The sequence below is a fragment of the Vitis vinifera genome, chromosome 2, assembly GCF_030704535.1.
Source record: "Vitis vinifera cultivar Pinot Noir 40024 chromosome 2, ASM3070453v1".
Classification (NCBI taxonomy): domain Eukaryota; kingdom Viridiplantae; phylum Streptophyta; class Magnoliopsida; order Vitales; family Vitaceae; genus Vitis; species Vitis vinifera.
This window is the reverse complement of record NC_081806.1, coordinates 13,063,076-13,088,792: the sequence shown is the minus strand read 5'-3', so window position 1 is coordinate 13,088,792 and position 25,717 is coordinate 13,063,076. Positions and strand designations below refer to the sequence as shown.

At 36.8% G+C, this 25,717-nt stretch overlaps 1 protein-coding gene across 9 annotated transcripts; it reads right to left on the bottom strand.

The window, feature by feature from the left end:
* Positions 1–9,135: 9,135 nt before the first annotated feature.
* On the bottom strand, positions 9,136–25,536 carry LOC104882203 (uncharacterized). 9 transcript variants are annotated; one of them, XR_009464936.1, is made up of 8 exons: positions 24,929–25,530; positions 24,668–24,773; positions 23,637–23,671; positions 23,048–23,164; positions 22,828–22,952; positions 19,648–19,759; positions 15,622–16,171; positions 9,136–9,509 (listed from the first exon to the last, which is right to left on the bottom strand). XR_009464936.1 is itself a non-coding variant. In XM_059734624.1 (8 exons), the coding sequence occupies exons 2-7, from the start codon at positions 23,652–23,654 to the stop codon at positions 16,168–16,170; spliced, it is 417 nt and encodes a 138-aa protein (XP_059590607.1). In that variant the 5' UTR covers positions 23,655–24,773; positions 24,929–25,530; the 3' UTR covers positions 9,136–9,509; positions 15,622–16,167. The 9 variants fall into 9 exon arrangements, 2 of the variants coding, with proteins under 2 accessions (XP_059590607.1, XP_059590609.1); XM_059734624.1 differs by adding an exon at positions 19,320–19,447 and having other exon boundaries at positions 23,048–23,082; positions 23,642–24,773; XM_059734626.1 differs by lacking the exon at positions 15,622–16,171 and having other exon boundaries at positions 23,048–23,082; positions 23,642–24,773.
* Between the last annotated feature and the right edge of the window lie 181 nt (positions 25,537–25,717).

Sequence of the window (25,717 nt, the reverse complement as noted above, 5' to 3'; positions counted from 1 at the left end):
AACAATGAACATAGGCCAAACCTAGGATTAGATCCTAATGTTTGAACCCAAAGGCACTAAGAACAAACCTAGATAGAAACTAGGATGATATCACAATGACGAGTAACATAACAAACAATCAACTAATCTTAGGTAGAACCTAGGATGGTATGTAGACGTTCAAACACAAAATTAACTCAAATTGGATATAGAACCTAGGATGACATCCTAGTGATGAGAAATAAGAGGGAACAAACGAATAAACTCAGATTAAAACTAGGATAGCAACCCAATGACAGGTAACTAAAGGAACTAAGAATAAACAAAGATAGAACCAAGAATTATGGTCCAATGATGAGCAATCAAAAGAGCAAATGAATTAGCTTAGATAGAACCTAGGATGACATCAAAACAACGTGAAACTAAACAAACTAAAAATGAAAATGAATAGAACTATGAATGGCGTTCTAATGATGAGGAATCTCGGGAACACATGATTATGTTTAGATAGAACCTATGATGACATCCTGATTATGGGGTGAAGGACGAAGGATGCCCTAAACCAACTTAAGGAAGTGGGATACCCTAAATGATGCCCTTAATAAACTTAATGAAGAGAATTCTCTGAACAAAGTCAAGCAAGGGGGATGTTCTAAGCAAATTCGAGTAAGCGGGATGCCCTTGAAAATCTAATGGAAGAAGAACATTGTAAATGAACATTAAGAAGGGGGATTCACTAATAAGACTCATAGAAAGGGCATGCAACAAACAAACTCCAAGGGGGATGCCCAATCCCAACAAAAATGGTTCTGCTAAAAAAACCTCAAGAAATGGAGTTCCACTAACAAACTACTGGATGGGAATGCACTACTTAAGGAAGTGGGAGTATGCTAAGTAATCCCTAGGAAAGGGTATGCCCTAAAAGAATTGAAGGAAGTTGGTTGGTCTAAACAAACTCTAGGAAAGGGATTGAATTAAAAATCTTCATGAAGACGGATGACGTAAGAAACTGAAAGAAGGGTGATGGATTAAGTAAATCAAGGTAGTTTGATAGCCCAATGAACATGAATATCCTAAAAAAAAAAAAAAAATAGAGGAATGGGAATACTCTAATAACACTTAAGGAAAGAGGATGCCCTAAATAAACTCAATGAAAGGGAATACCTTAACTTAAGGAAGGGGATGCCCGAAAACAACTCAAGGAAGGAGGATGTCCTGCACATACTCCAGGAATAGGGAATACCCTTAAACAAACTCAAGAAAGGGAGATGTGCTAAACATACTGAAGGATGCAGGTATAACATATACAAGGAATAGGAATTCTACAAAGAAAGGGATGGGGAGGAGGAGATGCCTTAATAACATTGAAGAAAAGGGGATGATCTAAACATAGATAAGGAAGGTGGATGCCATAAATTAATTGAATGAAAGGGGATCTTTTAAAAAAATTAATGGAAAAAGATGCCTTAATAAGATTCGATTAAATCACATTCCCTAAATGAACTAAAGGAAGGTTCATGCATTAAAGAAACACAAAAGATGAGGTTGCCCTAAATAAACTCTACGATGGAGGATGCCCTAAACAAATTCAAAAGAAGGCATTGCCGTTAGGAAACTCATGGAAGGTGTGTTGCACTTCTGCTTCGGTCTTCGACCTTAAGTCTTTCTTGGGAGTTCCACTCTGTATCAGGTATTCTACTTCAAGGTTTCTCGGGTTCCACCCTTTGTTAAGGTGCTTCGGGCCCTTTGGGTCCTTTGGACAAAGGAAAGGGGAAAAAACTAGCATAAATATCGAAGGGCTAATACAATAATAGCCCTTTAGCTCTTATGCTCATTATCCTAGGCAATATATGATATGCACTTTAGGGCATCCTCAAGATACGTTTTCAAATACTGTTATACAATTACAACCCGTCTTTGCTCAATGGATACAAAACACCCATGCCCTAGCACACGCTAATAAGACTCAAGAATGGGGGTTGCCTTAAACATAATCAAATGGTGATGCCATAAGTAACTCTAAGAATCGGGTTGTCCTAAACAAACTCTAGGAAGGGGGATGCACCAAAAAAATTCTCAAGGAAGAGGGCACAAAACCTAAACAAACTCAAGGAATAGATATTCTATAAAGAAACTAAGGGACAATGGGATGTCTTAATAAGACTCAAGAAAAGGGGGATGCCCTAAACAAAGAAATGGAAGGAGAAGGTTGTAAACAAACTCAAAGAAGGGGATGTGCTAACAAGACTCAATGAAGTGGGATGCCCAAAAATTTGAAACCAAATGAACTAAAATTAAGCACAGATAGAACCCAGGATGATATCTCAATGATGAGAAACTAAAAGAACAAAGAAATAAGCTTAGGAAAACCTTAGGAAGTTAGAATGACCAATGATAGAACCTAGGACGGCGTCCTAATTATGAGAAACCAAAGGAACATACAAATAAGCTTAGATAGTTCACAATGATAGGAAACCAAAGGAACGAACAATGAACATAAGCTAAACCTAGGACTGCATCCAAATGTTTGGAAATGAGAAACAAAGGAACATACGAATAAGCTTAGGTAGTTCACAATGGTGGGAAACTAAACGAATGAACAATGAACATAGGTCGAACCTAGGATTGCATCCAAATGTTTAGAACCCAAAGGAACTAAGAACAAACCTAGATAGAAACTAAGATGACGTCACAATGATGAGAAACATAACAAACAACCAACTAAGCTTAGGTAGAACCTAGGATGGTATGCAGATGATCGGACACAAAATTAACTCAAATTTGACATAGATAGAACCTAGGATGACGTCCTAGTGATGAGAAATAAGAGGGAACAAACGAATAAACTCATATTAAAACTAGGATAGTAACCCAATGACGGGTAACTAAATGAACTAACAATGAACAAAGATAGAACCAAGAATTATGGTCCAATGATGAGCAATCAAAAGACAAACGAATTAGAACAATGAATGGCGTTTCAATGATGAGGAATCTCAAGACCAAATGATTATGTTTAGATAGAACATAGGATGACATCCTGATTATGGGGTGAAGGACGAAGGATACCCTAAACCAACTTAAGGAAGTGGGATGCCCTAAAGGATGCCCTTAATAAACTTGATGAAGGGAATTCTCTAAATAAAGTCGAGGAAGGGGGATGCTCTAAGCAAATTCGAGTAAGCGGGATGCCCTTAAAAAGCCAATGGAAGAAGAACGTCGTAAATGAATATTAAGAAGGGGGATTCACTAATAAGACTCATAGAAAGGGCATGCCACAAACAAACGCTACCAAGGGGGATGCCCAATCCCATCAAAATCAATTGTGCTAAAAAACCTCAAGAAATGGAGTTGCGCTAAACAAACTACTAGATGGGGATGCCCTACTACACTAAAGGAAGTGGGAGTCTGCTAAGTAATCCCTAGGAAAGGGTATGCGCTAACAAAATTGAAGGAAGTTGGTTGGTCTAAACAAACTCTAGGAAAGGGAATGAATTAAAAATCTCCATGAAGATGGATGACCTAAGAAACTGAAGGAAGGGTGATGGACTAAAGTAAATCAAGGTAGTTTGACAGCCCAATGAATAGGAATGTCCTAAAAAAATAGAGGAATGGGAATACCCTAATAGCACTTGAGGAAAGAGGATGCCCTCAATAAACTCAATGAAGGGGAATACCCTAAACAAACTTAAGGAAGGGGATGCCCAAAAACAATTCAAGGAAGGAGGATGTCCTAAACATACTCAAGGAATAGGGCATACCCTTAAACAAACTCAAGGAAGGGGGATGTGCTAAACATACTCAAGGATGTGGGCATAACCTAAACAAATGCAAGGAATTGCTACAAAGAAACTATGGGATGGGTAGGAGGAGATGCCTTAATAACATTGAAGAAAATGGGATGATCTAAACATAGATTAGGAAGGTGAATGCCATAAATTAACTGAATGAAGGGGGACGCCTTAAACAAAATAATGGAAAAAGATGCCTTAATAAGACTCGATGAAATCACATTCCCTAAATGAACTCAAAGAAGGTCCATGCATTAAAGAAACAAAAAAGATGAGGTTGCCCTATATAAACTCAACGATGGAGGATGCCCTAAAACAACTCAAAAAAAGGCATTGCCATTAGGAACTTCATGGAAGGGGAATGCGCTAAGAAGACTCAAGGATGGGGGTTCCCTTAAACATAATCAAATGAGGGGATGCCATAAGTAACTCTAAGAATTAGGTTGCCCTAAACAAACTCTAGGAAGGGGGATGCACTAAAAAAATTCTCAAGGAAGAGGGCACAAACACTAAACAAACTCGAGGAATAGATATTCTATAAAGAAACTAAGGGATAGTGGGTCGTCTTAATAAGACTCAAGGAAGGGGGATGCCTTAAACAAAGATATGGAGGGAGAATGTTGTAAACAAACTCAAAGAAGTGATGTGCTAACAAGACTCAATGAAGGGGGATGGGCTAATGAAACTCAAAGAAGGGGGATTCTCTTAACAAAATTTGGGAAGGGGATGTCATTAACAAACTCAAGGAAGGGGGATGCTCTAAACAAACTCTTGGAAAGGGAATGAATTACAAAATTTCCATGAAAAAGAATGACCTAAGAAACTAAAGCAAGGGTGACGCCCTAATGTAACTCAAGGGAGTGGGATGGCCTAAGGAAACTCAAGGAACATGGATGCATAAAACAAACTAAAGGAAGGGGGATGCCCTATTAAAACTCGAGGAAAGCGGACGCCTTAAACAAACTCTAAGAAGGGAAATGCCCTAGACAAACTCAACAAAGGGAGATGTGCCAAAAAAAAAATTCTCAAAAAAGGGGAGGGGCTTAACAAACTCCAAGAGGCAGATGCACTATGAATCTTAAGGAAGTGGGAGTGCACTAAATCAACTCTTGGAAGGGGGGTGCCACAAACTCAAGCAAGGGGGATCCTTTACACAAACTCCAAAAAGGAGAATGAATTAAACAATCTTCATGAAAAGAGACTAAGAAACTTAAGGAAGGTGAAGCCCTAAAGTAACTCAAGGGAAAGGGGTGCCCTAAGAAACTCAAGGAACGGGGATGCCCTAAACAAACTAATGGAAAGGGGATTCCTTAATAACAGTTTAGGAAGGGAGATGCCCTAGTAACACTCAATGAAGGGGGATTCCCTAAACATACTCAAGGATGGGGAATGCCTTAAACAAACTAAAGTAAGGCGGATCCCATAAACAAAGTCAAGGAAGGGGGATGCCACACACTAACTCAAGGAAGGAGGATGCCCAAGTGGGATGCCATAACTAAGTGAAGGAAGGGGAATGCCATTATAAGACTTGAGTATGGGAGATGCCCTAAACAAAGTCACTGAAGGAATATATCCTAAACAAACTGGAGAAAGGAAGATCTCCTAAACAAACTCCAAGAGGGTATACCATAAACCAACTCAAGGGGTAGGGGGACGTCATAGGAAACTAATGAAAGGGGGATGTGCTAATAACAGTGATGGAAAGTAATTGTCATAGACAAACTCCAAGAAAGGGGATTCCCTAGACAAACTCAATGAAGGGAGATGCGCTAAAAATATATAGAAAATGGGAGGTGTTGAACAAACTACAGGAGGTGCATGCCCTATAAAACTCAAGAAAGTGGGGGGTGCACTAAATCAACTATTGAAAGGGGGATGTCCTAAACAAACTTAACAAAAGGGGATGCTCTACACAAAGTCCAAGAAAGGGAATGAACTAAACAGTCTCCATGAAGAGGATTGACCTAAGAAACTCAAGAAAGGGAGATGCCCTAATGTAACTCAAGAAATAGGGATGCCCTAAACAAACTAAAGGAAGGGGAATGCCCTAAACAAATTCATGGAATGACAATACTTTAAACAAACTAAAGGAAAGGGGATGTCCAAGAGAAAATCAAGGGAGGGGATTCCCCACAAGAACTAAAGGAAAGGATGCCTTAATGAAACTCTATGCCATAAACAAATTCAAGGACACGAGATGTCCTTAAAAAACTCTAAGAAGGTGGATGCCCTATAAAACTTAAGGAAGTGGGAGTGCACTGAATAAACACTTAGTAGGGATGGCTTTAAACAAATTCAACTAAGGCGAATGCTCTACACAAACTCTAGGAAGGGGAATGAACTAAACAATCTCCATGAAGAGGAATGACCTAAGAATGTGAAGGAAGGGTGATGCACTAAGGAAACTAAAGGAACCCCATGGCCCAAGCAAACTAAAGGAAGGGGGGTGTCATGATAACACTCGGGGAAAATGGATGCCCTAAAAAAACTCAAGGAAGGGGGATGCTAAAAAAAAACTAAAAGAAAAGGGGATGTCCTAAACAAAGTCAAGGAAGGGAGATTCCCTAATAATAATCAAGGAAATGGGATGACCTAAACAAACTAAGGGTAGGGGATGCCTTAAAGAAACTCTAGGAAAGGTGATGTCATAAACAAAATTAGGAAATAAGGATGAATTGAAAAAAAAAACTCCATGAAGAGGGATGATGTAACATCTAGTACTAATGAATTAAATAGACGATAATGATTATCTTAGTACTTAACTTTAAACATGCTTAATTAATATTAAAACTAGTTTAGTGTTAATCCTATTTAATTATGAATTAAAGTTTGATTAAGGTTAATTGAGATTAGTTAATGACCTAAGCATGTTTATTAGATTCTTAGGGACTGATTAGGGTTATGAAAACCTAAAGGACTAATAGGCAATTATGGGTTTTATTTTTGATAACTTGAAGGACTAAAGTGCAAAATTGGGAAATTGAAGCTAGTGGAATGCCACCTCATACTTGGGTGGATTGGTGGTAGCCATGTGGCCTACCACCTCGTGCTTGGTTGCATGGAGACCCCTTTAAAAGGGGCTACAACTCGTTTTGCACCAGTTCACCTGCAGCAACTTGGGTTAGAGAGAGGATCTAGAGAGAGCAAGTGTAGATTTGAGGTAAGCAAGTTGTTCAATTTTGTAATTTTCATTTATTTTGGTTCCTAATGGCATGCTAAAAAGAATTAACAGTAAAATTTGTGTAAAAGTTGAGTATAATTAGCTATAAACCCGTTTTAGTTAAAAATCATAATTAATTAAAGATGAAAGTATTTTAGCTTAAGTATTTTATTAATGGTAAGATCAGCATGAATCTTTGTTTAATTTGGTTTGACTGGAAAAAAAAAAATAGTAAACATGTAATTAGTTAGGTTGTTTGGACACTTGGGATTTGTTAATAGGTTAGGCTTTAAGAAAATCACAAGAATTAGTGTTTGGTAATTAATTGCGGAATATGAGCATTAAAAAAATTTAACAATAGTAAGTTGTAACATATTTTCCTTGAATCATTTGTTGGAATTTCATGTTATTTTTATGATTTCATAAAATATTTTAATGTGTCATTGCATCTCGGTTTATTGCATTAAAATGTTACCATGATATTGGAATGTATATTGGTATGAAGATTCATGGTTCTATGTTGTAGAAATGTCATTTTAATGTGTGGTTGCATTGCACGAAGGATATGGAATTATCACAGGATGATATTCAGAGAATTGATTGGTGGGAAGTGTTTATGTGATGCTACAGGTATTATCATTTGATATATTGTTTATGTGGGACCGTGGGTCCTTGGGTGAAAGTCCCTAAAGCCCTCGAGGAAGACACTCCGATGTGGGTGTATGGGCTTAGTCCTACCCTTGGGTTTTAGTCCCTAAAGACATAGGACTGGTCCTGCCCTTGGTATGAGTCCCAAAAGACACGGGGTATGACTTGACCTTGGGTGATGTCCCATAATAGTCATTATTATATTAATCGAGTATCTTGTGGAGCACCGACATCTGATGTGTAGATTGGTGGGGGTTAACAATTTATCAATTGTGAAAGGATGGATGAGGAAAAGCAAAGATGAAACTAGCAAAAACACATGCATACATGTTTGACATGATTACACATTTGTTAATGGTTATAAAATGTTTATCATGCATGGTATTAAACATTTAATTCAAGGTTTTTAAGGGTATGCTTAGGATGGTTATAAACGTTCCTACTGAGTTGTGAACTCACCTTATCCCTTCCACCTCTAGATGCAAGTCAGAAGATCTATGCAGAAAATAATGCTTGAGCAATGCTTTACTGTGATTGGATGCTATTTGCTCGCATTGAAAGTCTTTTGAGGTCTTGCCTTTTGTATCAAAGACTGAATCTTTTTGTAGGAATGATGTAATATATATATTTGTCAAGTACACTTGTAGTATGGGCTACCCGTAGTGAACAATGGGGTTTTGGTATATGTAAATTAATGTAGTACAAGTTTCTTTTGTGAAACAAAACATATTTTATTAACTATAGTAATAAAGTTTAATACAAGATGTGCTCTTTATAACAAGTTGAGTATTCTCTTTTTGCACAAAATCAAGCAGGAACTCAGCAATTAAATTTTTGAGAGCTCTTATACTTTATTTGAGTATTAATTGTTTAGTTTGAAGAATAACAAAAACCGGGGTGTGACAGATGACCTAAGAAAATGAAGGAAGGGTGATTCCCTAATTTAACTCAAAGGAATAGGATGACTTATGGAAACTCCAAGAAAGGAGATGCTTTAAACAAATTAAAGGAAGGTGGATGCCCTAATAAAGGGAAATGACCTAAATAAACTAAAGGAAAGGGTGATGCTAAACAAACTTAATGAAGGGGAATGAGTTAAACAAACTAGAGGAAAGGGAGATGTCCTAAACAAACTATGGGGGATGCCCAAAAAAAAACCTCAAGGAAAAGGGGGTGCCCTAAACAATGTTAAGGATGGGGGGTACTCTAATCAAACTGAAAGAAAGAAGGTGCCATAAACAAAGTCTAGGAAGGGGGTTACTATGGACTTGCATTTCTCACTTGCGTCATTTCTCACTTGCGTCCCCACTCGACAACGAGACTCATTTTTTATTTGTGAAAATTTGATATTTTATTAAAATTTGGAGTTCTCATGCCACTTATTTTTATTTTTGTATAGGGAAAATATTATAAGAAATTAAAACCCTAAGAAAAATGACACCTTAAACTTTTGAAAAAACATGCCTTTGAAATAATAAACCCAAGTCTAGGTCCAATAATCAGGTTACTTAATTTGAGGGAAGTACGACAATTAAGTGATTAATAGAGGGAATCAAGGAAGACTAATGGTGATTACTTAAATTCCAATAACATATTAAGCATGCTAAACAAATAATTCAAGTTAGACCATAAAGGAAGAGTAAGATGCGTACCTGGACTGCAATTTAAAGTGCTATTACAAGATACTGAAGTTAATTCAAACAACAAAATATATAGCATGCATCTCATCAGCAAAAATCAAACAAACATCAAGGCACTCAACGCCAATATCAAACATGGTATGGTACACACAAAACATTTCATATGTAACTAAAAAGAAGTGAATGGTGGAGAGTGTACTTGAAGAGCATATCTTTAACGCAATGCACTTTCAATACAAATGGAGAAGCTAGGACAAAAGATGATGACAAGCAATTACGAGAGCATAATATCTGCATGGTATGAACTTACAAAGACATCAGTTATACAAGGTATATAACCAACTAAATAAATCAACTTTGGGAAAAGCTTTTTCGATGCAAATAACATTCTAAAATCAATTTCAAGAAGTGAGTAACATCACACAATTGTGGGAAAAAAAAATTAATACACTCCAAAAATAATTAAAACAAATTTTCAAACTAAAAGGTCATTAGCTAAGTTGAAAATGGTAGCAAGGATAAATTTTAAAATATCTTTTATGTAGGGTTGTGTCAAATCTTCATTCAATATTCCATAACCCATACATCCTCAACCTCAAGTGAAAAAGATTACCAAGGCCAAGGACATTCCCATTGGTTTGGGGGCACAAGTTCAAACTTATGTGAAATAAAAACAAAGTTTTTGGAAAACCAAAAAGAGAATGCAACTTGTATGAAATGAGTTGCATGTTTTTAAAAGAAAGTGAGATTTTTGCCCTAAAACTAAAATAAATTTTCTTTTAAAGTCCTTAAATGATTCAAATACTTTTGAAAATGATTCAAATCCTTTTGAAAATAATTTAAATTATTTTTAAAAAAAAAATTGATTTTAGGAGGAGAAAAAAAGGAACTAAGAAAATTAAGAAATTCTGAACAAAAGACCTAAAAGTTGGGTTTTTTTATTCATAACTTAAAACAATTTGAAAAGAAAGGAAAAATCAACTTAGACCTTCTTTTTGGCTACCTTTTCATTCATGATGGAGAAAAGATCTTTTTTTGTAAAAGAAATTTTGACTCAAAAATCAATTAAGTTTTTTCTAAAGAATAACAAGCTCTCAAAGGTAAAAAATCAAACATCATGAATTTTTAACTAAGGTAGCATTCAAAGAACTTTAGAAAATAACTTAAGATGAATTTTTAACTAAACTAGCATTCAAAGAACTTTAAAAAATAATCCAACATGAATTTTTAAACAAACTAGCATACAAAGCACTTCAAAAAACTAATTCAGAAATTCATCTTTCAAATTTATCTAGAAATTCAAATTCCAAAACTTATATACTGCCCAAGGGAAAATCTAACAAGTTCATTACCATCATGAAAGGGAGATAGAGATTACTTGTCTTAAGGGGCAGAACAAGAGAAATGCCAATCTCATATAAGTACCAAATAGGTTGTTAAAAACAACATTGATTAAACCAATTGCTCTAACAACAAAAGCATAAGTTGATTTACATATTAAGGCAAAGAAGAAAAAACACACACTTCTTGTCATTGTCGTAGCTTTGAACTTATTAAACCCCACATTCCACATTATATTATTTCTTAAGAAAACCACAAAAATAATAAGAAACAAACAACTTTTGTAGTGGATTACTAAAATAGAGTTGGCTCTACCACTGTGATTTAGTGCTTCCTTTTTTCCTCTTCTTTTGTTAATAGCCGATTTAAATATTAATTAAAGCATGCAGTTTACATAAGGGAAATCCTAGTGGGACCCTTGTTCGCCTCTTTCTATTCCTTATAGAGTAAGACACCAAGCTACAATTGGAAATTGACCTAAATCGCCAATAACTAACATGGGTTTTAGGTTAACAAACCAAAGCAAACTTAATGCAATCACATTTTAAGACTTCCAACACCCTTATTGAACCCAACCACATAGTGTAACTCATTATTGTGTGAATCACAACAACTATCAACAAAAAAATATAAACACATCTGTGGACCCTGTATTTCGGCTCAATGCGTTTCCCACTCGAATGGCAAGCTCGATTTTTATTTAAAAATGATTTTTATTGATTAAAAAAATTGACTTGGAGTCGCCACTTATTTTATTTTATTTTTAAAAGGTAAACAAAATAAGAAAGAAAACCAACCCTAAGTGCGATTCCTTATTTTGGAAAAGGTGATCTACGAAAAACCGGATCGGGTTCGGGGGTCAGGTTATTTATCGGGAAGGTACGATAAAGACCGTAACACCCCTCTAAGTCCCTAAAATCGGGTCTCTACTAATAAAGTGAAGTTGACATGTCAATCAATGGGAAAATCAATGGATACTCAAATCAATCTTGCACTTATAAAAAACAGAATAGGTATAGAGACGTACCTGGGCCACGAGCCGTAACGCGCTATCAGAAACAAGGTTAGTGAACAAACACAGAAGGATAATGTGTATATCAAGGAACAGAGTAAGTCAATCACATATAGCTAATGAATCAATCAATCATGAAATCTCATATGTAGGGCCCCCACCAAAGCCCATTTTATTTTAGCATGAACTAATTCCATAAATTCCATCATTTAGAATTACGGAATTTGATTATTTGCTTATTTTAAAACATTTTAAGAATCAAAGAAAATTCGAAAGTGGCTTGCCGGAAAGAAGATGGCAACCAATTTTATTAAAAACGGAATTTTTCGGAACCTAAAAAAAATATACTAAGGGTAAAAATGGAAGAATTGAAATCCGAAAATTTATTTGAAGAATATTATTTGGGAAGAAAATCACTTTTAAAATTAAAGATGGTGAACCTGAAGGTGACACATGGCCTAGAGTGACCATTTAGACCATGCAAGGGTGGATATAGGCTGTCATTAAGGAGAAAGGTCCTCAGTTGGGTGCAATTGTGTTGAGATTCCTCTATTGACGCTTGGAATGCTCTCATTTAATGAGGAGAAATCTCAATGTGAAGTCAGCTCATCTTTAGTGGAAACACATCACGAATACCTCTGGTAGCTTAGGGTCCTTTTAACTGTGCGCTATCTGAAGTTCCAATCATCATCAAATGAGGTCTCATCGGAGCTTCATTTGAAAATTTTGTATCACTGGTTGCATGGCTGCACATTACACGTGTCCTGTCCTTCCGAAATTTTCAATCCGCCAGCTTGCAAGGCAATTTTCTGTATGGCTATATGCCACTGTACCGGAGCTAGAATATTATTTCTGCTCTGTACATTCTAGAGCTCCCATTCTCACCACTTTCGGCATCCTAAGGTGATGGGCAAACAGATATTGATGCCCAACAAAACTATTTGCAGCACTTCCCTCTCGTCGATTTTATATCTGAAGGGGGCACTATCCAAATGAATTCTCCTGAGGATATTTGAAACAGCAGATAAGATGATAGGTTACTTCGCATCCTCTAAGGTTTTTCCCCTCATCTAGGGTTACGGCAAGCTGGCACTCCATGAGCTCATAATCTAGGATGAGGATCCCAAAATGCCTAGGCAATTTCTTCACAGCAAACAGTTCTGATTCCTCACATGTGTTGATCACAGTACCCCTCTTATCAAGTGGACCTGAAGATGCTGAGCTTGTGTCATCACCTCCATCATATTCCATAGAGTTTCTGCTCCAATTTCACAGTGAGCTTTCAATTTTCTTTCACATTATTCATCCACACAATATTTGTACGTCGAGTCCATGAGAAATGGGTCTATTATATCATTGCTCAGTCAGAAATGCCATGCATTCAAATATCAAAAGAATAGACTCAACTGTTGGATGACTTGAGCATGCTTGAGACTTGAAGTGATCAGCGACCAAGTGGCCATTTTTGTCAAAACCAACTAGCACACCAAGCATCTGGAGTTACATTTTGAAACAAAGGATTTCCTTGCCGCTGTGGTCTTGGTCAATGGAGGGGATGCTACTAATTGGTGATGCAGCTTTCCATTCTTGGTCAAGTAAAACAGATCCAACTGGAGACGGGATTTAGTCAATGCAGAGAAAGCTGCAAGAGACATGAGGTGCCTTCCCATAAACTCATAGGCCTCGCCATATTCAAACATTACTCCAACAGTTTTGAGCCCCTCCTTATAACAATTGATGCCATTTCCATAAAACCCTTGGTCAACCAAAGGAATATCAGCCATTACTGACTAGTCCTGCAAAAGAATTTCATCTAGTGAAGCAAGCAGGAAAGACTATGATGGCGGCCTATATCCAAGACTGCCACTGAGGGAAATTCTGAGCCAGTTTCTCATCTTAATGGATACCGAGAACTAAGCTGGGAGACCTTGCTTATATTACGGGTTGTGAATCCAATCTAACAGTGAGAGCGCATTTTGCTTGGTGAGTGGTGCACATACAGCAGATAACCTAGCATTGGGAGGAGATATATTAGGTATATCAGAAGCTGCAGCATGGGTTTTGAGAAACGTCATTAAGGGCATCTTTGGTGTGAATAAAGTGAGAGGTTGAGAGACGAAATGGGTACGTTGGGTGTAGGGAAGGATGAAAGGAGGGATATGGTGAGTATAAGGTATGAGAAGAATGAAGGTGTGAGGGTATTTAGGTTCAATGGAGAGGGGAGGCTTTGGTGAGTGATCATGCAAGGCTTTGGCTCGTTATTGAAGGAACAAAAGGCGGGATGACTTTAGTGGTATCATGGATAGCTGAGGTGGAAGACTGGGGACAGCCACTGCAGGGTATAGTAAATGGGTATGATGGTATTTAAAAGAGGGAAAAATGGAGGTGGCTAGACAAAGGAATCTGAGCAAATGGGAAATGAGGCTAAATGTATAGGGAAAGAATGAAGGAGGTGGGTACGAGTGGACTGGCAAAAGGCTTTGGGTTCAGCACCATTGGATTGGAGTCTGGACATAGAAAATAGGTGTCGGCTCATAATATTAGGGACTGGTTGCACCGTATCAGAGGACTTTCTTTTGCGATGCATGGGTCTTCCTATTGTAGTATCGTTTTTGACCTGCTGTTGTGTTTACTGGAGGAACAAACGTGACAAGCATTGACCCCACTGCAATGATTAGAATTTAATGGCATCTACAACTCGTCATATTTTCGATGGACCTCTCGAGTTGCCTTCCGGTATCTTTCTGCTGGGCATAGAAACAGATGTAACATGCCTTCATTAAGATTTTCCTCTCCGCTGTCATCCTCGACCTGAATCTCATCCAACTGGGGATTTTTATGCTGACTATTATCCCGGGATCAGTGTGTTTGCTCTATAAAAGGGCTTAGGTTCTGCAAAAAGCTCCAAGAGAGTGGACACCTTAGCAGATGGTAACTGATCAACCAAAGGCCATTCATCGTTAGAGGATCTACTGGCCTAGACACTGCTGAAAGGATTGAAATTAATGGTTTTGATATTGCTTTTGGAGGGACAATCCTCCTTCTCACATGTACAGATGCAAGAACCTTAGCCTTAGGATTTGGAAGGCGCTGAGCAGGAGACTTCTTGGCTACTGTTGATGCATGGATCTCTAGCAAAGAGATTCAGTCATATAGATGTCCATTGGCATGTGACAGTTGCAGCCGAGAGAACACCCCCAGCAGTTTGAGATACTATAAACGCACCAGCTTCTTCAACTATGGCTTTTCCTGGTATCAGAAATTTGGATTTCAACGGCAAGTGACACTTGATCCTCAAGAACAACCCAAATGCTAAATAAATTCCAACGAAACCCAGTAACTTCAACAATCACCTCACGTACTTCAATCTCTATGAATTCCTTCCGTAAAACATGCTTTCTCATGCAATTCCAACGAGCATATTTGTTGAGGCGGCGTACAGTTTGAAACGAGAAGTGGCAAACATCGGGAAATCAGTCCCAAACATCACAACTTCAAGAGACATCACATGAAACAAAGACAGAGCCTTATCCATATAGCCGTTCTGAATATACCCAGAAATCGTTCCCATTCAAGATCTATGTGCAAACCCAAACCACCTGGAGGAGCTTTATTCATCCTCAACACTCACGAGCTATGTCCTGTGATGACATTACCTGGTCCCTTTCAGATAGGGATGCACAACCTGATGTACAACAAGGTAGGACGCCAAGAACAGGGAATGGCAAAGCAAAACAGAGCACAAACCAATGAAATAAATAAACCAACCAGAGCCATGTTTCACGTTTAGATCAACGGGCTTGGCTGTAGGTGAGTGAGCTAGAATATGTCTCAGGGAGATAAGAACAAAACAAAGCTACTATATGATGTATATCACAGACTAAAACAGAGTTGTTATTCTCAACTCACCCTAAGATAAAATCCATGAACCAAACAGGAACAATAAAAAAAAAATGAATGTATAATCAATCAATCCACAGTAATATATATATAAAAAAAGAATGAGACTATATACTCATAAAGAAAACGAAGGAACTGTGGCAGTCATACCTTTCTTTCCTCCTCTCTCATGCTCTCTGTCCTCCCTGGATATCTTCCTTCTCCAACTAAATAAACTCCTCTGTAAGTCCTTCCCAAGCCAAACAGCCTGCTCCCTTCCTTAGCTGAAAGGATCTTCTCTCATTTCCCTAAAAAAAAACAATATCCTCTCCCCCCTCAGACGAATAGCCTCCTCCTCTGAAGCTCAAGGAATCTCCCTTGCAGCTAGCTTCATACTCAAGCTCAAGGAATACTCTCTAAAAACCCTCCAAACCGGCCACACCCCTCAATCCTTTTTTTTTTCTCCAGCTGTCTCTCCTTCAAAATATCTCTAACGGCCGAGCCCAAGACCACCTCCCTGCAGCTGCCAGCCTCCACTCCCCCCTCATGCAGCTGGCAACCTTCCCATAACAGAAGATACGCTCCCCTGATTCCAGAATGTTCTTCACTTTCCAGGTGTCTTCCTCTGATTGGTCCATCAGTTCCACTATTTTGATCCCATATTGACTAATCCGGGAGTGACACGTGGCCATGCAAGATGGTGACACTTGGCCACAGCTAGCTGCAAGAAAGGAAACATGAGAAGAACGACAGCTCCCCAAAATGGGGGTCTACAACATCATTTCTTTCTTGTTGCACAGGGTATACAACAATGATTGTGTAGGGATGAAAATTTTTTGAAAGTGACACAAATTTACCATCAAAGACAAAGCAATTCTACAACACAAACTGCTTAAAATACAATGGCATAAGTGAAGAGTTTTTTTACCATATCAATGATTCAATAAGACGACTTTCAATAATTTCTTAACCACAAACTGCCACATACATGATTTTCATAACTCAAACCTAGGTACAAAGTCAAGTACAAGAAATCAAGCCAATCTATGAGAAAAAAAAAAGAAAAATAAATAAATAAAAGAAAATTTCGAACAACCCAAATACATTATCTAGTAAGATAAGAATGCAATTGAGTGAAGTAACGTAAAAGAGAAAAAAGAACATTATGAAAAGAGGATGACTCCTAGAACATTTGACCCACAACCCTATCATTAGTCTAGTTGGGATTGACGGGGCTTGAACCCGCAGCTTCTGCCTTGCAAAGGCATTGCACTGACCAATTGAACTACAATCCCGCATAAATAAGGTCACAACTGTCAATATAGGTAACCAAACAAGTTGTACAAATAACACTTAACAACTCAATCTTCATAATAACAAATACTTAAGTTTAATTTCATTATATTGAATGACATACAATTCTTTTGTAGAAGTACTTATAAATCAAGTATCTTCAAATCAAACAAAATATGCTCATATCCATGCGCCGGGAAAAAAATGATTCATATTAAGGCAGAAAATTAAAAAAGAAATATCAGTTACTATTAGATGTCAATCTCATATCCCACATCATATTATTTCATGCAGAAACCAAAAGAATGATCAGCCCAAAACCATAATGAATCCAAAATCATGAAAACATGACTTGACATGGAACAAATAGTCTCTATTAAAAAAACCTAAGAATACAAGTAAATCTCAAGGCTATGCCCCACACTATAATGATAACAGTTACAAATTGAAGGGATTTGCACTATTACAAATTTAAGTGGTTTCCATAGTGCATCCAACTTATACTACTTAAGAAATAGCAAAAACCAATAGAATTATTAGCCCAAAACCATAATGAATTCAAAATCATGAAAATGCTATCATGACTTGGCATGGAACAAATAGTCCCTATTCAAAACCTACAAATATAAGTAAATTTCGAGGCTATAGCCCACACCATAACGACAACAGTTACAAATTGAAGGGATTTGCACTATTACAAATTTAAGTGGTTTCCATAATGCATCCAACTTATACTACTTAAGAAATAGCATAAACCAATAGAATTATTAGCCTAAAACCATAATGAATTCAAAATCATGAAAATGCTATCATGACTTGGCATGGAACAAATAGTCCCTATTCAAAACAAATATAAGTAAATTTCAAGGTTATGGCCCACACCATAACGACAACAATTACAAATTGAAGGGATTTGCATTATTACAAATTGAAGCGATATCCATAGTGCATCCAACTTATACTACTTAATAAGAAATTGCAGAAACCAAAAGAATTATCAGCCCAAAACCATAATGAATTTAAAATCATCAAAATGCTTCCATGACTTGGCATGGAACAAATAGTCCCTATGCATATATAGTGTCAAGAGCCTCTTCCCCAAATTGATATAGGATATCACAACATCTCTCTAGCTTGGTTTTCCATTTTAGTTAATGGAACTAAAAATGTTGGTGGTTACAGAATTTACCAATGGCTAAATCTTTTGTTGAGATTGTTTTCCTCCACTTGCCTCTTACCATATTAAATGACAAATTCCTGTAATGGTGACGCATCTTGGAAGTCTGGTGAACATTCCTGCTCGTAGAGTAACATGAAAGAGGACTATAGTTTGAGGTTCTAGATTCATGGGATGGTGGCCATGGATTTCTTGATAAGTAAAAAATCACCACACGGATCTCTGTAGGCTAATTGCTTGGTGTGTGGCATTTTGAAGGACATACTGAGATAGGTGATGACAACTTCCAAGGGTTCATGGGATTATGAGAACTACATTGTTTTTCTGGCTTATCATTTTAACTAACAGAATTAGCTCTCTTGTGCCATGAACTTAAGATGATTAAATGGAAGGTGGTTCCTTATTGTCCAATTTATAAAATGAGTGAGATTTATCATTTAAATGGGGGCATGATCTCAACCTCCATTACAATATATGGAATGATTTATCATTCAAATGAAAAAATACCGAGACGCATCATAGGTGCTTGAGTACGCATAATTAATTTTCTAAAAAAATGAAAAATCTAAAGAAATTATAATTCCTCATGGAAACCATTCTCAAGACCACTTCTTTGAAGGGAAATACTAGCGACCTATAATCAAACACTTGAATTTTGGCTAAGTCAAGTTGCCCCACAAGCTAGTCTGCATGTCGTCTGCTATCTGCTTGAGTGGCAACCAAGCCTTCACATGATCTCTCATCAAACCTTGGTCCATCAACTTGCATGCTGAATAGGCACTCGTGGGTGCAAAGCGTCATCCAATGTGGCCTTGGTACCACATCATCCAAGTCAAGATGCTAACACACAACCCTATCCCTACCCCCCTAATCCAATCCAAAGGAAAGGGGAAAAAGAAGTAGCAAGCTACTCCCATGCGCACCCCTCCTTTGCGCTTCCAAGAGCTTAAATCATAGACCATTGCTCCAATTAATTCGATACTCCTTTCCATAACCCTATCCCTCCAACCCAGAGGAAGGGAGGAAAGAAGCAGCCACTCACTGCTTCCATACCCTATTCAATACAAATCGTCCTGCATAAATTAAGCTCGGCCACAAATTTTTTATTGCCTAACAAGAGGAATGTGTAGCCATGGAAATAGAAAAAGAATTATACACGTATGTACACATATAATACATGGGTGCACACAATAAATGTAATGCATGTCAAGTGTAACTACAAAATGAAAGAAGAATATATTGATGTGTTAGTTAAACTTCTATTGTGGCATTTCACAAAAGCAAAATTTCCACCATTGCATTTCATAAAATGCAAAATTTCCACTGTTGTAGTTCATAGAAGCAAAATTTTGATTGTTGCATTTCATAAAAAAAACACATTACTTCTTCATGTTGTTACCTGGATCTGAGGGCCTTTTTCCTAGCAGGGGATTTCTTGTCATTAGGGGATTTTTTGTTGTGACCAGCAGAGTTGGATGGCAGAGAATTGGTTGTAGCATTAAAAGATTTTGTTTCCATTGTCAACATCTTCAAAGATATTTTTCAAAGGTAATTAGACTGAATTAGAAGTAAAAATAAAAATATATCAATTCATCAAATTATTAATAACAAAGTAAGATAAGATAATATCAAGTTTTGCACTTTAATCTTTTACACTAAGGATAGATACAAAAAATGTTCATAGGTCTTGAGGAATGGTTGAGTAAATACTAGCATGATGGATATACCTGGCTTGTGGCAGTAGAATAAATCTTTTCCTCAAACCTTTCAACAATTTTCCTTAGCTCATTAAGTCCCTCTGGTCCAGAAATAGGAAGATGTCTCTTCAATGTGTCCATGCTAGACGTAAAAAAAGGTTAAATTGTAATGGGTTATTCTTATGCAATCATTGGCTCAAAAAAAAAAATCTTAAATAGGAAATCATGTTAGTTGTGCATTGACCATGTCACAATTTCCAACCAGAAAACAATACTGCATGAAACAAGAATTTAGAGTAAATAAAAAAAAATTTAAGGAAAGGAACTAACATCCCCATAATAAGAGGAGGTTTGAAGTAAATAGAAAAAATTTATTAAGGAAAGGAACTAACATCCCATAATAAGAGGGGGTTTGAGGGTAAGACAACTAGAAAGCTTGTATATTTATAGGATTCCATGCTTACATCCCTTCCTTTGAACAAGTCAAACACAAAAGATTGTCTCTTGCAATTTACTGCACATTCTAATACCTTTTTTCTAGTTCCTGTTTTTTAATGATCATATTTGAACTTCCTCATGTATTGATTTTGGTGGCAATATAAATCTCAAGAGATAAAAGGTCATTAGTCTGAAGATAGCGGGGTAAAGAAAAGAGGCATAACTCATTGATAGACATAGAATTACTGACCCCTAGATCAGCCATTTATCCCCATTCTTAATAATAATAAAGTCAGGGTGTGTATATTATCATTTGACGGCCAATTTAATCTCACAAAAGTATTTTGGCACAGAAAAACCACCCAACAAATTCAATAAGAGGGGGGGATGAATTACAAGAGGAAAGGATCCCTTCGCAAAAGGGACAGAGAAAAAAGAGCTTCCAACTAAGGAGTCAAAAGATAAAAATATAGTTTAGACCCAAAGGAGCTGGTAATTTCCATCAACATACAGTCTCCCAATATAGCTTTGGCCCATATTGTAAAATATTTGTCTTTCCTACTTTTTCTACCTTCATATGTAAAAATAAAAATGTAGAAAAAAAAAAAGGCACAATTTGCCTTAATGATTAAAGGTCAAGGGTAAAGGGAAGGAACAAGAAGAGGAAGCCCCTTACATGGTAGCCCACAATACAAGTTCTTACTGTAGAAAGCTAATGATACTTGACATAATCCACTACTCCAACCATTTAGGGACAACAAATTTGCCATAAAAGAAAAAGAAAGAGGAAAAGAAATGCATGGTAGAGTTACAAAAATCTCAATTCTGTCATCTCTACTATATATGTGGGGATTGGTCCTGAGATATTACAACCCCTCAACATCCTGCAACATAAACTAAGTCCATGTAAGTACTAGTGCTAGAGAGTGTGAATTACTTTGCTTTAGAGCATTTTTTTAATCATAAATACCACTTAAAACCTGTACATTCTCTTCATGCTTCTTAGGGGTGGAAAAGTGGAACCCTCTCCATTTAAGTCACTAATTCTTCTGCATAGAATCCCATGAAGAAAAAAAATGGCAAAATGCTACTCTTGTCAGTAATATACTGCATTTACACAACTCTCTTAGATTAATTTTTTCAGAAAGTGGAAGAAAGATGATTAATTCCAAATCATTGTATTAGCTTTTACCAATGTCTTGATGCAACAGTATGGCCATTGTTACTCTAATGAATGAAGGAAAACATCCACCAAGGAAAATGAATTCCTTTATAAAATTTGAGTTTCTTCTGTACTCATCGTGCCTTTCAACTGGGATTGATATGAATTAAGGAAAAAAGAAAAATCAAACACCCTTGGTTGTTGGAAAAAAATATTAATCTTTATAAGAAGAAAGACATTTATATTTTGATCAACAATATAATTAAATCCCACCCTTCCATATGCTCTACATCCATTCTATTAGAATGTGGTATTTGCAGAATAATTCCTTTGCCTTTCCCAGCAAAGAAAATCAACTAGAGAAGACAGAATCATAGATTCAGCTGTAGTGCATCAACTGAATGTGGCTCATGACAACCCAAAAGATTGGTTTTGAATCCATGGATACAGGTCCTTTTAATACCTTTGCAGCACCAGTGCTGCTGGGAATAATGTTGAAGGAGGCAGCTCTGCCACCTCTCCAATCCTAATGGTTTTCTAAATCCATGGTAGTTGTGGTACGTGTTTAGCTCGAACCAGAAAGATTCAGTGATAGAACCATCCCTACAATTAATTTTATTATTATTATTACTATTATTATTATTATTATTATTATTATTATTATTATTATTATTATTATTTTTGTGTAACTAATCAAAAGGGAAAGCAGAAACTTTATTGGCATGCAGAGTAACATGATAGAGCCAATTAGAGAAGCTCTCATTTTTTATTGGACTGAGGAAGTGTTAGAATCCAGGTTTATTGTCCTGATTTTTTTCCAGGTGACTTAGGTCAAGCATGCTTCAAGTATGAAGATAGGTGGGCAACTATCTCAGCAAGATCATGGACAGAATGACCTTTAGCCTTGTTCTCAAACAGAGAAAGGAAAAAAAACAGAAAATTAAGACAATCCCAATAATGATGTATTAGTTAAATTACAGTTCTGTAAGATTAGGTACAACTTATAGATTTCCTTTTGTATATTTATACCCAAAGTTAAAAAGTAAATAACCTACATTTCATGATAACAACAAAAATAAAAATAGAAGTATCTATTTTAAAAAAACAAAAAGAAATTGAGCAGAGTGTATCAATATGTTACTAGTGCCTTATTTTTCTAGTACATGATGAAGCATGTATAACCTGCAGCCAATTTTCTGAAAGCAACCTGCAGCCTTATTTTCTACCACTTTCTATACAATATATTTAGCTAGAGATCAAGAATCAAATGTCAGTTGTATTATAGCCTCGAATTATGTGGGTTAGGCTTTTTTTAACAATGGAAAATCATGATTTTCGGAGGCATGTTTCTACCAGTGATAGACCAATGTTGAGCTAAAATGACCACTGAACTTAAAAATAGTTTTTTTTTTCTTGCATTGCGCTATCCTCCTTTTGCTTCGGTTAGTTGGGTATTCATTTAGAGTGGACAACCAGGCAATTGCCTCCATTGAGACTTCCTACAACTCCAAAAGTATTTCCAACTTCTTCCTTAGTAAGCTATTAGTAGAAATGGCAGATATAAATAGATTGAGAGAGAGAGAGAGAGAGAGAGAGAGAGCATCACATACCCGGCCCTAGAACTCAGTTTACTAAACTGCTCCAAGATAGACAAGAGGCATGTGTGTCTTAAGGAAATAGCATGGAAGGCTTCTGAAAGCTCATGCATTCTTGAAACATTTTCCAGTGATATATCCTTGAAAATAAAAATACAAGAGTCACCAGGTGTCCACAATCTGATTCAAAGCAGTAAAGGAATTCATATCCAAAAAATCGAGCTCCTTAACTCACATGGGCAATGGTACACTCACAGGGACGCTTTATCCCTGCAAGAGATACCGATCAGTAGCTATGAGGAGATCTTGTGCAATATCCAATATAATTTCTACAGATCCAGTGTATAAAAATCTGTACAAAAATAGAATGTCAGTAAATAAGAAAAGCTCAAGTCAATTTGGAGATGGAGCAATGATGCAGACAAGATTTAATTTCCATCTGAGTTGTCCAAGGCCTAATCTATTTCTTGGTGTTAAACCTCATTCAGATAGATCAGGAATCATTGTCCTTCTGCAAGATAAAGCTAGAAGTAGAAGGTCTTCAAGTTTTCAAAGATGATAAATTGTTTAGGATGTTGACTAGATAGAATTGAAAAGGAGAATAATGGAATCAAGGTGTAATTTTTTCTTCTCTCTAATGCAATAAGACAACAATAGACAATGCTAAACAAGTTAAAATCTTATTTATTCAAAGCAAGTCTTCAAGGGGCATATTGTTTCAAAAGAAAAAGAAAAAATTTAATGACATTAATCAGAAATCTTCCAGAGTCAAAAGCCCCCAAATGATGTGACAATCATATTCAAGTGTATTGATATTTACCCACCTCACCAACATTGCTCATGGCAAAGAAAAGTGTCCCTGCAACAAGGAGTGTATCACCAATTAGAGGTTTCAAACCTTCTAAGAGACAAATACAAGTTTGTGTGATAGTTGATACTGTACTAATAAATAATAATGTAAAATTTTCAGTAATGAATTAGAAAATGCCTCAATGACAAAACAAAGCTCTAGTTCTAGAATTTTCAGGTGGATTAAGTCAGACTCTATTTTGCTGAATTTCATGATAGTTATGCACTAATTCTTGGAAGATAAAGGTTTTTGGCACCATAAAAATATGTCGCACATAACAGTCTATGCATGATTTAGACCTTTAAGTTCAAAAGAGAGAAGAGGTCATGGTGATACTGTTTTTGTCCAAAGCCTAGATTCAGAAACTTCCATTTTCAAGGTTATCTTTCACTAAAAATTGCTACTTATCTGTTTCTGTTCATTTATTCATGAAAAAAATCATTATAATAATTGAATTGATGAATGGTAGGATGAGAAGGGAGAGGATTTTTACCTTGGCTTTGATAGGGTTTTCTATCATGGATTTGAGCAAGTTGATGTCTATGAATTTCTAGCCCAGCCTTTTTTTTTTTTTTTTTTTGATAGGTAAAAAAAGTTCATGGTAAATCAAAATACCAAAGAACACGATGAAACTTCAAAAATTCAAAACCTAGAACTTTCTTACAGGTAGTTTTATTTGACTTAAAAAGATTAAAAAACTATCTGTTTTTTTAATTACAATTTCTGCACAACTAAACAGCACATTAACAAACGAATGGACTAAAAAAAACAGATCTACAATAACCATGAAAGAATCATCATCAAAAACTAATTCCCCAAAACAAAGAATCAGACCCGTGGAGAGAATAAACTAAAAATTAAAAATTAAAAACCAAAAAAGAACAAATCATAAAAAATAAAAAAGGACTCGGATCCAATTTTCTAAGAACCCTATTATTATTCTTGGTTTAAACCAAAACCTACGAATTTCATCACAATCATCAAGAACCCGGATTCATAACTCACCTGTAGGGGGGCGAAAGTCTACCGATCCCGGCGAGCAAACTCCCAAGAACCTGATGCGAGTCCCTCTATCTTGCAGCTAACCTAAAGACTCAGACCTCTCGTGCTTCTTCCGTGAGAGAATAAATTCAAAATTAAAAACCAAAAAGGAACAAATCATAAAAAACAAAAGGGCTCGGAGACCAAATTTTCCAAGAACCCGACTATTTTTCTTGGTATAAAGCAAAACCGACATCATCAAGAACCCGGTGGGATTCAACTCACCTGTAGGACGGCGCAAGTCTGCCGATTCCGGCGAGCAAACTCCCAAGAACCCTGATGCGAGTCCTCTATCTTGCAGCAAACTTAAAGACTCCGACCTCTCGTGCTTCCTCTCCTCTCCTTGAAGAAGAACTTACGATCCCAAGGCAGTGGTTTTGACAGCATGAAAACCCAGTCAATCGCAAGGGCAGCCCCGCCCCTAGCTCAATCAGCCAACCACACAACCCTGACCCAAATCTAAGGTTTCCAAAATCCCACAACCACAAAACCACTACGCAATAAGTTGATTCCCCGAGCTTCCACACCGAGATCGAACCAAATCACACCGTGCCCTAGCCTCTCGGCCAATAAAACTCAAAAGTCCTCCGCCCCTTTCACTTCCCCTTCTTTCCGCCGCGCCCTAGATTCCACTTCGGAGGGACGCCACCATAGATGAGACACAAAAGCCTCGTCTTCCTACCTCCAGTTTCCTTCACTTTCTAAGCTAGCAGGGGAAAAAATTTGTTTGGAACGAGAAGGTGAGATCGTGACGACAATAAGGTGCATAAAAGAGAAGAGGAGAAGAAAAAGAGGTGAGAGAGAGGAAAGTCTCGAGACTAAAGAATGAGTATGGTATATCTATATCAGATCATCGGCTTCACTTAACCAGAATTTATCTAATATTTTCATGTCCCAATAATTAATTTCATTTATCCTAGTTTATTTATTTTCAAGGTCTATTTAGCCATATTTTTTTAAACTAGAACACAAGGTAATTTTTAATTTAAAGATCGTTCTAAATTAGTGAGAAAA